General features: G+C 38.7%; 1 protein-coding gene across 8 annotated transcripts in view; it reads right to left on the bottom strand.

The window, feature by feature from the left end:
• Positions 1-16580, bottom strand: part of magi1b (membrane associated guanylate kinase, WW and PDZ domain containing 1b) — a 402251-nt gene that overhangs the window by 55995 nt on the left and 329676 nt on the right. For all 8 annotated transcript variants that reach the window (XM_048547401.2, XM_048547402.2, XM_048547403.2 and 5 more), the window contains 5 exons: positions 11070-11127; positions 10016-10101; positions 9602-9691; positions 8924-9106; positions 7536-8171 (listed from right to left, as the gene is read on the bottom strand). In XM_048547401.2, coding sequence (XP_048403358.1) covers positions 7536-8171; positions 8924-9106; positions 9602-9691; positions 10016-10101; positions 11070-11127 — 1053 coding nt within the window. The remainder of the gene's footprint in view (positions 1-7535; positions 8172-8923; positions 9107-9601; positions 9692-10015; positions 10102-11069; positions 11128-16580) is intronic.

The following is a 16580-nucleotide window of genomic DNA, read 5'->3' as shown; positions in this document are numbered from 1 at the left end:
AAACCAAAAAGTGTCAAACGCAGCAGATAGAATATTAGAGCATTTAAGGCAAAATTATCACATTTATGAAATCCACTAGACAAATGTCAAGACAGATAAAGGCTCAATGTGATAGCAGCATGAGAACTGTGGTCTCCAGCAGACTGTCCCATCTGTCAGTGTTGGCATCAAAAACACTAACCACTTATGGTGTTCCTGGCCAAATGGCTTTATTCTCAACACTTCAAGTCTGCGTTTGAGATTTGGCTATCAAAACCTGCTTCCTTCCACTTTTCTCAGATGCTTCATTTTACCCCTCCTCTTTAGAAGCTGCAATTCCTGTTGAGATATAGTTCCATTGAAGCTTCATGGTACTTCACTAAAGAGTTTATTCTTTGAGGTTTGAATATGGGAACAATGAGATCCATCACATTTGATCTCAGTTCTGTTGTCCCACATATGCACACAGCCAGTTCACAGTTCCTCATCATAACCTTGAGCTACCATCACTAATTAAAGAATTTAGTGGAGGTTAAGGATTCCCTGGTACTGAAGTGCCACACTACATAACATATTTAACTACAGATTAAGCAGCTCAATGACCCTTGTTGCTTGTGAAACCTGAATGCACTGGTAGAATGGCAAAAATAGAACTTTGAATCAACTGGAAGACTAAGCGTTGTCTAATTACTGTAACATGAGCAATGAGAGAAGGAAAAGACTTGCATTGATAAATACCTCATGAGACATCTCAAAGCTCTTCATATACAATTAACTACTTCTTTAGTTCATTGGCTTCAGATAATTTATTGTACAATAAAGATCATTTACCAATTTGTTAATAATATAAAATTATAATGAAGCTCATAGAAGCATACTGCACAATAAAAGGGTTATCCTAACAGTCCCACTCCCTGCTCTTTCCTCTTGGTACTGTAAAGTTTTCTTCTTCAAGCATGCAATGCCTTGCATGTTACTGTTGAATCTTATACCACTCTTTCCAGATCATAGCAACTTGCCATTTTACAAAAAAATCTCTTCACTCTCGTCCCAATTCCTGGTCAATTATTTTGAAAATGTATCCTTTAGTTAATGAACATTCTACATGAGAAACTTACTCATTCTGGTCCATGTGACTCCAGCCCCATAGGAATGGGGTTGACTCTCAAGTGACCTTTAAAATGGCCTAGCAACACAAGTCAGTTTAAGGACAGTTAGGGATGGTCAACAAATGCTGGCCTTATTGGCAGCACCCACATCCTGAAAGAATAAATAAGATTTAATGAAGGGGACTTTGCCTTGACCACTAGCTGGACAATCAGCAAGGGCCCTGTGTTTCCTCTTTTGTGAAGGCCTGCTGAATGAAGTACATAGGCATCTAACTGTACAGTGGATGGCCTTTCCCAGAATCAAGAACCCTGAAAAAGATGCCCTGCCTACCAAGGGCGCCTGGCCAAACAGAGGGCAGCATTTCTATTGAAAGGCATTGCTATCAGGAAGTTCGTAGCTGCTGCAGGTAATTCACTCACCTTTTTGGGGACAATACCATCATTGGATTCCAAGAGCTTTTACTATTATCAGTTTCATTACATAGAAATTATTTAAGGATTTGTTCCAAGTTTCTTAAGCAGAAAAGCTGACCATAATTCTCCACCTGACAAATTTGAGACACGTGAATAAGGAGGAAGGGACGGATGGGCGGCAAGCAACAGTCAGATTGTGTTCAAGAGTACAACGGTGAAAATTTCCCAAAGAAATCTACTTAATGCTCTTTTGACATCATTTTCTTTTATTCCTTCACGACATCATTAAGTCAGCATTTATTCGCAGAAAGCTTTTTGCTTCTTTATTCATTCACAGGATGAGGGTGTCGCTGGCTAGGCTGTACTTATGGTCCATCCCTAATTGCCCAGATGGCACTTAAGAGTCTAAGACAATAAAATGTGAGGCTGGATGAACACAGCAGGCCCAGCAGCATCTCAGGAGCACAAAAGCTGACGTTTCAGGCCTAGACCCTTCATCAGAGAGGGTGTAGGGGGTCTAGGGCCGAAACGTCAGCTTTTGTGCTCCTGAGATGCTGCTGGGCCTGCTGTGTTCATCCAGCCTCACATTTTATGGTCTTGGATTCTCCAGCATCTGCAGTTCCCATTATCACTGGCACTTAAGAGTCAACCACATTGCTTTTGGTTTGGAGTCACATGCAGGTCAGACCAGGTAAGGATGGCAGTTTCCTTCCCTAAAAGGCATGAGTGAACCAGCTGGGATTTTCCAACAATCGAAAATGGATTCGTGGTCATCATTAGATTCTTAATTCCAGATATTTACTGATTTCAACTTTCACCATCTACCGTGACGGGATTTGAACCCGGGTCCCCAAAATGTCATCTGGGTCTTTGGATTAACAGTCCAGCAGTAATACCACGAGGCCATTCCCTACCACCTAAGAGCTAGGAGTTAATGAGATTTCTGTGGATCTGAGGTCACATGCAGGCCAGACCAGATAAAGAAAGCAGTTTCGCTCCCTGAAGGACATGATGACCACAAGCGCCTCTGATTCACTCATTAAAAACTTTTAATTCCGTTTTTTTTACTGTATTCAAATTAACCCACTTCCCCAGTATATTAGCTGTGTCTGGATGAATAGCGCAGCCATAATACCACTGAGGCGTTGCCTCCCCCTATAACAAGTGCTGCAGTTTCAGTTACTATTTGGTATTCAGTCAGGAGTGGTGACTTGCAGTATTGTGTATATAACGCCACAAACTCTCTCACAAAATTATAGCAATAGCTACATTAATCAATTAAACAGAAGACAGACAGGAAAGATATGAAGATTATGATGTGCATGTGCATGTGCATGTGCATGAAATTTCAGTATCAAAAAATATTCCTTTCCTCTCTGAAGTTCTCCTGCCTTGTGAATATTCTCATTTATACTCACTCGCATGCAATTGGGAGATGTATCACATACAAGAAAACTTTAAACAACAGAACAGAAAATACAGCAACTACTCAGACTGGGGTATATGGAACTATCCACTTAAACAAAAGAGTCACAAGCACTTATGCCAAAGAATATAGGATGTCACAATGTTAAGGAGAAATGACTACGGAGGCTTCAAATAGCTTGATTTTCTCATTCATCACTTTTCTGGTGTTATCTAGATGTGGGTGTTGAATGTGTTAGGATGTTCACTTGAAAGATACATTAAAAACAGAGGGGTGGACAGCTGGGATGACACTGGCCAGAGCTTCTTCAAATGTTCGCTATGGATCCCATGGGCAAGGAAACCTCCAGCTGGTCACCATCATGGTTATAGGCAGGCCTCCTCCTCCTCCCTCCCCACCCCGTGACAAGGGTGCAAAATGTACTCTTGGCGAGGGATTTCAATGTCCATCTCCAAGAGAGTGATTCAAGAGTATCACTGTTGACCAAGTCCTGAAGAACGCACATCATATACCAGGCCTGAGGCAAGTATTGTGGGAAAATCCTACTTGAACTGATCTTCACCAAACTAACTGTCAAAGGTCCAGCTGCCCCTGATAGTGCTGGCAGGAAAGATCACTGCATATAATTCTCGTAGAGACAAAGAACTACCCATACATCGAGGAGACCTTTCATCATTTGGGGTTGTGTTTTCATTGTGCACAACTGGAGTTAATGGGGATTGAGGCAAACTCTTCACTGGTTGGGGTCGTAACTAGCACAAAGTATGATTGTTTTGGCTAGTGGAGATCAATCAGCTCAGTCCCAGGATTTTGTTGCAGGTCCTAGTAGTGTTGTAGATACCAATATCTTCAGTTGCTTCATCAATGATCTTCAATCCATCATATAGTCAGAGATGGAGATATTTGCTGATGACTGCAGAATGTTTGACCATAATTGAACTACAGTAGTGATATCAATTCTGTGGCTACAAGAACAGGTTACGAATTCTGTAGCAAGTAATTCACCTCCGGACTCTGCAAAGTAACATCTCCAACAGAAAGCACAAACCAACTAAATCTTCCCTTGAGTAGCGAGATCACAACTGTATGTAATATTCCAGGTTTAGTCTCACCAAGACTCTATCTTATATTCCCAATTCTTCTGTAATAAAGGTGAACATACCATTTTTGCTAGGCATCAATATGAAGTGAATTACTGATAATTAACAATGTTTCAAATGCGATAAAGTATTTGAACATTTTAGTTAGTTTGCTAATACTTCATGCCATTTTGTATTTGGTAAAGTCTATATAGCAAGCTGTGGATTACACATACAAATACGTTAATGAGGGAGAAAATGAAAAAAGCACAGTTTTTCAATCTGCACGGTATGGCAAACAAGCATCAAGTTCATTCTAGGACACTGGTTTTCAAATAAGTCTATGAAGGAGACTTCCTGCAAAGAATGATCACATTTTTAGGGAACCACTCAAAATATGGAGCATCCCATGGATACTAAGCTAAGGTATGAAAGAAAGTGTGAGCTATCATCACCAAATGTATTTTGTTTGAAGCGAGTTGTTTTGACATACAGTGCAAACAACACTTTTAGAATTTGAATAGAAATAATTTCATTCCCAATATCATTATTGGACAATGTTATCCTCTTATTTTCTTTTTCTTCCTTAAATGCAGCCTGCAGGATTGCATAGAATGTTTAGAAAGAGTTTTGTTCAATTTGCAATATCATAGAAAATGTAAATAAAAAAGAGTTTGATTCGTACAAAGTGCACTGTGTGAATGAGGTTCAAGAACAGGCAGGTTTTGAGGATGGGAGAGGGTTTTATTAGGCCCAGATAGCGAAGTTTGAAGTAGTAACAGCACAAACTAGATGTCCAAAAGGAACCATGCAATAGTGACAGTTGTTTTGCTTTGGCAGAAATGTGAAATTCAGGAGAGAGTAGCTGGATGCTGTCTGCTCAGATAAGACTGAGGCCTGAACGGACGCTCTGTTGTGGGATATGGACCCCTTTAGGAAAGGGACAGATAAAGTGGGAGAAATAGAAACCCCTTGAAGAACTGCTGATGCTGGGAATCAGGAACCAAAGCAAAAATTGCTGGAAAGTCCCAGCAGCTCTAACGGTATCTGTGCGGACAAAGGGGAGTTCATGTTGCAGGTCCAGAGACCTTTCTTTAGATTAGGTGGGAGGCTGTCTATAAGATTTATTTGGAAGTGTAAGGAAAACCTTTAGGTTATAATTGAACAGTTTAAAATTTAACTTATTTAATAACTTTCATCAGCTACGGTACTGTGGCAGCACTCTTGGCTCTGAGTCAGAAGGTTGTGGGTTCAAACCCACTTCACAGGCAGATGCAATCCAGGCTGACACTTGAAAAACTACTGTATTTCACTGTGGCTGCCTTTTGGATGAGCCATTAAACGGAGTCTGTCCACTTACGGCTCAGCAATCAACAGCAAGACGATAGCAGAAGGTGACCTAATGGAACAGATTCATGAACTACTAAATCCTTGGTGATTTGATTCAAAGAACATTTGAAATCTGGATTTGAAAAGGAAATGTACAGCCAGATTTATGTACTGGAGAAAAAAAGAGGAGAATGTTTGAGTGATACAAGAAAGGGAATGTTTTCAGAATGAGAATTCAGTTTTCATGCAATAGCATAGCTGAAAAGAAACAGTAAAATTTCAGCAGAGTGAACTTTTGGTTGCACATAATATCCATTCCTCATTTTTGCAATTATATGGGAGCCTAACTAGTTTTGTACTGCTTATAACCTCAACTATAACATCACACAAAGATCTTTACCATTCATAACAGTAATTCTTTGAACAGAATCATTATTCTATCCTTCAACAAACACAAAAACTCTTTCAGCTACTTAGATCCACCATGACAATGGCTATTTGCTAAATCTAAACAAAATTAAGGCATTAGGTTTGCTTTCATCACAAAACCTGACCTCTTTGACCGAGCAATTTGTTACTGACAGAAAACTGTTAAACGTTTATTTTAATGGCTACAATTGTAAGTAGAAATTAAATATATCCAAATCAAGTGGGGGTGAAAAAAAAAGTTCTGCATTATTTCCACAAAATTCACCTCCACATTGAAGACTGCACATAGGCCAAGCTGTGGACTCTACAAACTGTAGGCTGTTCTCTCTTAACTGAACAAACTACACCTGAGGTCGAGTCGGTTAATGGATCTGGCGGAACGTACTATGAGCGCAGGCAAGCAGGGAAAGGGCATTGCTCGAAAATGAAAGGATGCAATGAAATGGTTTACCATCTATAATTCTTCCATTCTGAATCAGAATAATTTTTACCTCATCTAGACGTCATGTACGAGAAATGGTTGGACAGTTGGCTGGAAATGTGAGAAATTCCCTTTTAGTACAATCTGACTGAAAAGAAATTGGAATTTTTGACAGAATAGGTCTCTGCAAATACGAGCAAATTACTGTGGATGTTGGAATCTGTACTGAAAACAAAAAATGCTGGCGATCACAGGTGGTCAGGCATCATCCATGGAGAGAGCAAGCTAACGTTTCAAGTCTAGATAACTTTTGAGCTGAAGAAGTCATGTAGACTCAAAACTTTTGCTTACTTTTTCTCCATGGATACTACCTGACCCTGTGTGATCTCCAGCATGTTTTTGTTTTCAGGTGTGCGCCAATGATTGGTGAGGCAAAAGAAATGTCTGTTGGAAAGGATCATGATGTGAGAACTGTTATTTTATGCATGAGTATGTTTTATATACATATATGTATTTCAGATGTGCTCTTACTCCAGGCAATAGCAACATTTCTGTAATAATTCACTGCTTTTAAAGAGAACGTTAGTTTCAGATATTTTCAAAAATAGACAGGGAAATGCAATACAAATATGTGAAATATTCATTCATTATCATACTTATAGCTCACATATTAATTTTCATTAATGACTTTCTTTGGATTGTTCAATTTATTTCAATACCAAGAACAAAAAAAGTACTCTGTTATAGCAGCAGTTAGAATCAATTTACTAATAAATCTCTGGTTATTGGATTAAATTTGTGTTTTTGCACCAATTAAACCTTAGGTATGAAGCACACTTATTATGTGCAAGCTTTAAAGATTTATCTCACCTCACCAATTCAAAGTTTCCATCATTTCCTGCCCACTGCTCTCCAACACCCAAATGTGTCTACAAACTGGGCAAATTCAATTATTTCTCGCATATATACTCAGGCAAAAGTTAATCAGAAAATTAAACTCACTGCAATCATTACGATAGACCTACCAAGAAATGCACGCAAAAAATGCTATAATTTTACGAAGAAATTTCACCAACAGCAACTGTAAAGTGAATGATCTCTTAGCCATTTTCAGAAGTGGCATATAAACACAAAACATGAAGTACTGGAATTGATTTTTCCCAGTACACAGCTACACAAAATTTCTGCCAAAGTAACAAAGATTACTAATCAGGTCAACTTTATATTCGTACAAAATTTACATACATAGTCTTGTAGATGCAGGGCAATGAGCTACACAACATATAACTTTATGGAAAGGTCTCAGAAACACAGATCAAAAATTGTTCGGGAATAGATTCAACACTTACCTCCTCGTTGAACCAGGAGTGTCACTTCACTTCCCTTGGGGCATTCTAACAGTGTATCAACTACTTGATTATGGGTTAGATTCTGGACATTCCTCTTATTGACTTCTAGCAGGAGATCCCCTTCCTTCAGACCACGACAGCGTGGACCATCCACAATTTGTTTAACTCTTTGGCCACCACCTCCAGGGCTGTCAGCTATGGTAAAACCAAAACCCATAGGGCCTTTGACTATATGGACAGTTATAAGTTCAGGTTGAGTTGCTATTGAGGAAGCCAAGGAGACATTGTCATTGGTATAGCCTGTATGGGATCCATTTGATGAAACATCACCAGATGATGGACTATATGGTCTCTGGTCTTTCACTCCATTCACATTCGCAGGAGCTGTTTGGCTACTGTGGCTTGAAAGTGAGTCATAATTTTCTTGCCCATTGACAACAATTGGTTCTTTATCTGAAATAGCTACCGATGTCACCAAACTAGTATTTGGATCATCTGGATCAAATGGCAGAGGATAGCCCCGGCAAAGTTCAAGATCCACGGTTGAACCAATTGGAATAGACTGGAATATTTTTACAACTTGAGCATGGGTGTATCCCAGTACACAACTGCTGTTTACACTTACTATAACGTCACCTAAGAGAGAAAATTGGTAGATATTAGCTACTATAACTCATTGTTAATGTTTAATTTATGCATGCTAGCTTCATAACTACATTGCTAATTCAGAAATTACATTGTGCCATGAAAACAAAGTACCAATTTGCACACTTTGACAGCGGTAGGAATCGAATACTGTCAAGTACAAGAGTAGATATACTGAATACAGCAAATAATTTGAAGTTTAATTTAGCAGCTTGGCAGGTATGCTGACGATAATCAAGGTTAGTAGCCTGTAGTTTTTATGGTATGACTCCAGAATTCTAAAGGAACGAAAAAGGAATTTGACTTCTTCATCATTTCAAAAGGTATTATAGTCAGGCAGCATCATAAAATGTGATCCTCAGAACAGCACACTTGACTTAGCCGCTCACACTGCAAGACAGTGACTCTGCCATTCATGACAGCTGCAGTTAGAGGCGTTGTATTGTGGATCACAGGCTCAAATCTCAAAGATGACTTATATTCAAATTTCCTTTATTCTGTCTTAGTTTAGAATAAAGTGCAGTATCACCAGGGGAACCTCAAGCAAAATTGGGGCAAGTCAGTAGCAGACCTAGTCCTGGTCCTCTTACCACTCAAGGTGGCCTTATGTTGGCCAGACTTTTACACCTTGAAACTGCCTACTCATTGTCAACAGTTAAGAAATGGTCCTTGTAAAATCATGCAAAATACATATTAAATTTGCCTAACCAACATGGCTTGGAATGGCTCTTCTCATTTGGTACCTGTCTCCATTTTGCCATCCAGGGCTGCAGGCCCATCAAGAACTAAACTTTTAATCTGCAGAAATTCATCAGGTTCATCACCACCGACCACTGTAAAACCAAACCCTCGGGTACTCTTCTTCAGCTTGGTATTAATGAACTGGCCTTTCAGTTCTGAAGGGTTTCTTGTAAAGAAAGGTTTGCCTGTTCATAAAAATAAATTGCAAATTAATTAATTCTTGTTCAGTTCAGGCAGTGAATTAGTGATAGAAACTGACTTATTATCACATATTTTTGAAATCAGTGAAGTATTCAGAAACTTCAATTTGGTTTGTGAATTTAAGTTAATTTTAAGATCAAACAGGTAAGGATACTACACGATGGCACACAGCATCCAACTTTCATCAAATTTTTGTCAAGTATTATTAATGTTGTTTGGTCAGGTAGCATTGAATTAAAATGGTCTCTAAACACTCTTATTGCAGTTGCCATTTTGAATATTTTACTATTATTGTAGGGATGATACAGTGCACATGATTCCTGCAATTTTATAGCTAATAAACAGATGCCCCTGCCCCAACAAAATCATCAACAACATCCCTGTGGATTTTCACACATTTTATCCACTTTCCCCTTCATGTCAGAGTTCAGATGCTTCCAATTTGTAAATTATCAATGCTTCTGTTAAATCAAAATTACCTTGTGCTGATGTTTCTCTGAAAGTTTCCTGATTATTCTGCACATAGCTTGGAGCTTTGGATCCAGGAGATGCTTGTTGTTCTGTCCACTCTGAAGAGGTACGAAAAAAATAAAGTCAGAGTTATTTAAGCAAATATGATTTCTTCTGACAATGAGCCCAAGGATTCCTGTCAACAATTACATGACCAATTAAAGAGTAATTTTCTTAACGATGTGGAGCAATTGCATGAAATTTATTCATGACTTCATAACCTGGCCAGTTTCATTTGTGAAGCAGAGACATGGTTGGCTCTCTGCATTATGGCATACTGGCAACTTACTTCATGAATTCAGTGCCAATGACTTATGCGGATGGTGTCTGGAAGCATCCGATTTCCCTCATTATATTTTGAGTGGTAGACCTCAAAAACTCACCTTCTGCTTGCTGCTGCTGTTCAAGCTGCTTTTTGCGTTTGGCTTCAGCAACAGGATTTTCATATTGCGTCTTCCTATTGATATGACTAATGAAAGAAAAAAAATGTTCTGTTAGAACATAAATTAATTGCAGGAAGGAGTGTCTAAAGTCACAAAAACAAATTCAGAAGATGACAGCAAAAATAAACATTGTGCATTTATTGCTTAAAAAATCCTGTTTCAGTAAAAACACAAATCCTCAAATAAATCAAAATTTATGGTGCAATTGTGCCAACCACGTACCGTTCAAATTAACATATTCACGGTTCCAGCAAAATATAATAAAACAATGAATGTTACAAACAAAATAAACAGATGTGTCACAACCAAAATTCTCATAGAATTTAAACGTTTAAAGCTTAATACAAAAGTCTTTATTTCCTGATGATTGTATCACAATGTGAAAAACAACAGATTCCAGCCAGATAAATCTGTGATGCCTTCTGAGACAAGATGTGACATGATTATCAGTCAATTGGTTAATCCGGGAAATTGATCACTGACTAATTAAATACGCAAGGAGTTGGTACTGTTTAATAAATTAACAAACGTGACCAATGAAGGAGAAACAATTTATCGTGGCAAAGTGGCTTTCATCAGTTAAACAGGGAGCAAACATTCTCGCCTATCAAGAGGTCTCTCTGTCTCATTCCCCTGAGAAAACAGACATGCAGATAAAAGAAATCGTATATTTTGTAAGGAAGGACAAAAATTGAAATTATTGCATAGAGAGAAGAAACAATGATCAGATGTCACTTCATACAATGAGTTGAACAAATGTGATGCAACCACTTCACACAGAATAGCATGTGGAGACTCCCAAGAGAATTTGCTTTGACATGGTTTGGTAAAAAAAGTTAAGGACAGGGATGCAGAAGCAAGAGAAGGAATAAACTTTATAGAGCCATTAAAAGGGTAAAATTAGACTATATCCTTCCCTTGGTCACAACTTTTACTTTATTATTGGTAGCAGCCTTAGTTATCTCCCAGATACAGCAGTAATTCACAAACTTACTCAACATAGTAGACACCATAAACAGGATCATCGATCTTCTCCCACCCTGAGGGTAGCTCTGAAAGAATAGAAAAATACCAGTGAAGGAATCTGCTGATTTACTTCAGGAAAATATTAAACGTGGGCATTCAGATTTAAAATATTTGGGGAAAATTCTTGCCTGTGCAAATTTTAAATCAAGACTGTTGCCCAGAATCTCCACCAATTTCAAAACATGGGTCCACATTACAGTGGCCAAGCCATCACAGGGGGGAAAAAAAAAAAGAAATTTCAACACACATTGCGTCGAACATTACTTGAAATGCCCATGAAATTAAACAGTGGTTTCAAATCAACTGCACTGAAAGCTGGTCACATCCACAAAACTCGAGCCACCCCAGGTCAAACTAATGAGTGTGGTGTATCTCTGCCCCTCTATTTCAGGGCAGTCTTCAAATTAACGCAATAATATGCAGAATTCAAAGATTTGAAATATTATAAAATACTTAATTTGCTAAGGAACCAATGAAACTGTTCATTTTTCCGGCACCTAATTTTCACAAGTAAATCAACAAACTTATTTTATCGCATCAAGGTTTTAGCAGGTGAGGGGAGGTGGGCTGAACAGAATTGATGCATTGTAAAGAACTGATAAGTTTTGTAAAAGCACTTTTGTTTTTACTACCAAGATTGAACTACTGTGAAATATGTTTTAAATGCAAATAACTTCAAAAGTAAGTATGGAGCAGAAGGTAAAATGCCTAGGGAGTCCCAAATGATTTTAGGAAAATCAAGTTCTTAAAGCACATTTACAATAATATGCCAGTTAAAAATCAACAAACTTGTTCTCGTATAAATGTGGATTAAGAAACAGATTTCTTTCCTGCACCAAAGTGAGTTTCCTTCCTAAACACCGATGTGTCATTCTATATATTCCAAGAACAAAGTCAAGCAGCAGAATGCGCTGACAGTCTCATAGGCATTAAATCTGAATGCTTCATGTTTTTACTACCTTTAAGCCTGTAACAAGGATGTTGGGACAGAAAGGTTAATGGGCTAAAGGACAGAGGGACAACCACACTCCTCAGACACACACATTTTCCTAGAATTTAGGGCTGGAGATTCCCTCTCCACTTGCTACAATTATAGCAGGGTTTGAATCCTACAACTTCTGGCTCAGGAAAGGCAATGTTAAGCTCAAGGATCACTCGAGCATGCAGGACATTCAGCATTAAAACAGATGTATCACAGAGCTCTGAATCAGTGTATCAATGTGCATTCTAAGGTGTACTCTTGAATTGTTTTTTTTAAAAAACAAAAAAAAAAATCGATAAACCTATTCATTTATGTAAAGAGCTATCTATTTAAAAGTCTTCTGCGGGTCACTGTGAAAGAGACAGAGGATTATCACATCATTATTATTTCTCTGGGTTAGTATAATCCATCGAAATGCAGCATGGTTGGAATTCCTCGATACTCTTTATCAAATTAGTGCCAAGAGAAACCAAACGCATCAATAACTGACGATACTTCACCCTAATCCTAATACAAGTCCAAATTTTCCCATGAGGGCTAGCAGTCACTCGTTTGTTGCTCACACTGACTCAACCTGGCTTCTCATTTTTGGACAGGTTCTGAATTCAGTCTCTTTAGAAACGTTGCACATTCCTGATGTTGGAATCCTCTCTCAAAGTCAGGATCATTGAAAACAAAATCACACCGTTTTCAGGCTGCAAGCTGCTATGTTTGGTAGATCTTCATTCACTGAAGTACTGAAAAGGTTTGGAACACTTTTAAAGAGCTTTTCAGCAGAACAGTGAACGAGGGATGGTGAGCCAAGTGGGCTGGGTAACATCTGAGTTAGATAGTAGATGGGTATGGTGATGAGGCTGGGTCAGGAGGAAGTGGAGAGAGCAGAACACTAGGATGCAGAGAGTCAGGGGAGTAGGGGAGGATCTGAGGGCAGGTGTGTGGAGGGGAGGAAGGGGGAATTGGTGGGTGGGCGGAGAAATCAGAGGGCAGGGAAGATGTGGGGGGGTGAATCAGATGGCAAGTGCGTGGGTGATGATGGTGGGTAAAAATCAGAGGGTGGGCAGATCAGGAGGCAAGGGGGAAATCAGTTAGTAGGTTGGCACAGTTGTGGTAAATCAGTAGATGTCAAAAAGTCAGAGCTCATTGGGATTGAAGGGGAAATTTGAATGTTGGTTGGTCTGCTGTGTGTTTGCAAATAGAAGGGTGGGGGAGCAAGGGGGAGTTAGGCATACTGTGGGGAGATGGAGGGCAGCAGGAGAAGTCAGAGGAACCGTGGCTGAGTCAGAAGGCTGATGGGGTCAAAGGGGAATGAGAGATTGGGATTAAGATAAAAGCAGGAAAATATTCTAGGGTCAGTTGTTTAGCCACCTAGGAGTTAGCTATGGTTTTCATGTGCCTAATGCTTACCTGGAGAGCTGACCCAGCAAATAAGCCATACTGTTCCACTCCAGCTCAGAGCTGGAGACATTTGCAAGGTTTCAGGGAGCTGAACAATTGCCCAACAAAGTTTAATCTTCTCAGGTGGAGACAGTGCATTGGGACTTGCTGAAGGTATACGGAGTCTCTGACTATCCAGAGTCTGGGCGATATATTTAACACAGTAAAACCAACCCAAAATACCTTTCAAACATTTCAAATATGGAAATTAGGAAGGACCAAAACGCATGAATAGGAGCTAAGTGAACTGAGCTCTGCAGACAGGAAAGCTGGGCAGGACGTCAGCCTCCAGGAGGATTATGGGTAATGTTTCCTCCTGTGAAGAATATTTCAGATTTCTTTCCAGTGAAGCTGCAATGGCCTATAATTTTAAAAAATGGGCCAAACTTGAGAAACATGTCAAAGGCCCTCGACGTGATCGACATTTTCTATTTTTTTACTTTATTATATCGTGTGATTCACTTGCTGTTTGTGGATTAAAAACAAAACGAGTATTTGCTCCGGTAATCCTGGCCTTGACTGCATAAAATCACCCTGCAGCTTTTGACATTTTCTTGCTAATTCGTGTGGCTCAAGCAACATCTTAGAGCCATAAAATTCCCATAGCAACTAAAGAGGGATTCGCAAATCCTTTTCGGCTGATCTTTTGCATGTACGACAGTGAAGAATGTTACTGCAGGGAGTAGAACACCATCCATATACCTATCACATGGCTGTAGATTAGGTACCATTTTGTCTAAATTACTTCTAACTTAAGAGTATACCTAAGCACCAACTTCTCGACTGCATTTTATTTCAAAACATCATTCTGCTTCCACCGTAACCATCAATGTGAAAGAGCCAAAACTGTACCAAAGATGGGCCAGCTTTATACTGGAGGTAGTATTGCTTATTTCAAGCCAGTGGAGAGGCTGAAATATTTTCATTCCCTCAGTTTAAATTTGATGTAAATCCAGAGTTCAGAAATCATAAGATAGTTATATAATCATATTGAATCATTATACGCTATTCAACAACTGTGATGAGTTCTGAAGAATTGAGTTACACTACTCAGACTACAAAACATGAAATGTCTTATTGGAACATTACAATTCATTTATGCGGTCTTCCCCTCATTATCCGCCAAACCAAAACAATGTGGTTAAACATTATATTTGTCTCTCCGCCAGAGAACAGAGAATTAAGCTCAAAATGCTTGAAACAAACAAACAGTCCTAAAAAAAAATCACACCAGCTTTCAAAGAAATTACACCTTTATTATTTGCTACATAATGTTATTCCTCAAAATCCTTCCTCACATTGGTCTCACTTAGTTCAAATGATTTAAATCAGGTTTTACAGATTTCTATGATCATAACAGAAAACAAGAAAGAAAAGGAATAGAGATAATGGGAACTGTAGATGCTGGAGAATCCAAGATAATAAAGTGTGAGGCTGGATGAACACAGCAGGCCCAGCAGCATCTCAGGAGCACAAAAGCTGACGTTTCGGGCCTAGACCCTTCATCAGAGAGGGGGATGGAGTGAGGGTTCTGGAATAAATAGGGAGAGAGGGGGAGGCGGACCGAAGATGGAGAGAAAAGAAGATAGGTGGAGAGGAGAGTATAGGTGGGGAGGGGATAGGTCAGTCCAGGGGGGCCTGCTGTGTTCATCCAGCTTCACACTTTATTATCTAAGAAAAGGAATATGTTCCTTTTCTAACTTAGGTAGATATCCAACCCCTGGATGGATATCTGTAAAGTTCTCAAATTTATTTTACCCATTTATCTATCATCAGTTAACCTGGGCTACAGTAAGTACAAAGGAATGGAACCAATATATTTTATGTATATTAAAATATAATTATTTCAAAATACCAATATGTACAAACATACTTTTACACTGCTATCTAAAACATTTCAGAACCAACATACATCACCTTTTTATACCTATCCAAATATGGTATATTCAAATCTTTTCAACACTCCGACTGTGATACAGTGCATTTCAGGACCACACTTCCCAGTGTACTTTCTACACTTTCATTTTTGCAGTAATATGACAGCCTTTCTTTTTTAAAAATCAAATATCTCTACTATAGATCTGGCAGCACTGTTATTGTTTATGAACTCAAGAACGACATTTGCTAATACTTTCTAGTAATTAAAATGATTAGTTTTAATACACGAATACAACTTTTTACTCTTGATATTCATACGTACCTATTGCTTCAGTTCCTCTTTAATACAAGTGAAAGCAGTGGAATTGTGGTCTGACAATAACCATAAAGTGTGGGTGTCCGCTAGCTCAGTTGGTTAAGTGGTTGGACAGAAAAGGTAGAACAGTACCAACACAGTTTTAGCTGAGGTGGCTCATGAAGGGCTGTCTTTTCTTAGTCCATGCTTAACGTGAAGAGTTTTCTGAGGTCCCTCGTGGACTATGCCAATTACCTTAACACTTTAATATGTGCATTAAACTGAAGTGCCAAAAGATCTGCTTATTTAGCTTACTTTCCACGGGAAGCTGTGCTCGAAATGTAAGATCATTTTAAAAAAAAAAGCAAAATGATTATCATTAGAACTCCATAATTTTTTGTACCAACACAGCGCTTCATATAAATGTTCTTACATGTCTCAGTTAACACTGAAATAGCACTAAACAGATGGTGCGAAAATCTCTGGATACCTTACTGGTTAAAATGCATTAAACTATTTAAATTGCCATTTTAAAATTGTCACTAAATCCTTCTTATAATTATCAGTTTTAAAAGGAATTAGTCTGGTTAATCGATTTTTAAAAGTATGGCTTTGTCACAAAGTTGAAATATTTCCAAACTCCCAAAATTATTTGTGGCTTTATGGCGTGTATATTAAACTTGGAATTGCGCTATAATACAAGAATAAAGTCAGCAATTTATTGTATTCACTGTTTAGAGGTTATTTTAGTTTTGAAAGAAAGCTGATTTTCTTTTCAAGTGTGAATCACTTTCTCTCTTGGCCCTTGTATGGAACAAGAGATTCAAATTCGAATCTGTTTCGGCCAAGATGGTGGCACTTCCTGCTGGACAGTCAGCAGGGAATGCATT

This window comes from Stegostoma tigrinum, chromosome 11 (genome assembly GCF_030684315.1).
Source record: "Stegostoma tigrinum isolate sSteTig4 chromosome 11, sSteTig4.hap1, whole genome shotgun sequence".
NCBI classification, from domain to species: Eukaryota; Metazoa; Chordata; class Chondrichthyes; order Orectolobiformes; family Stegostomatidae; genus Stegostoma; species Stegostoma tigrinum.
This window is presented reverse-complemented; position numbering and strand designations above follow the sequence as displayed.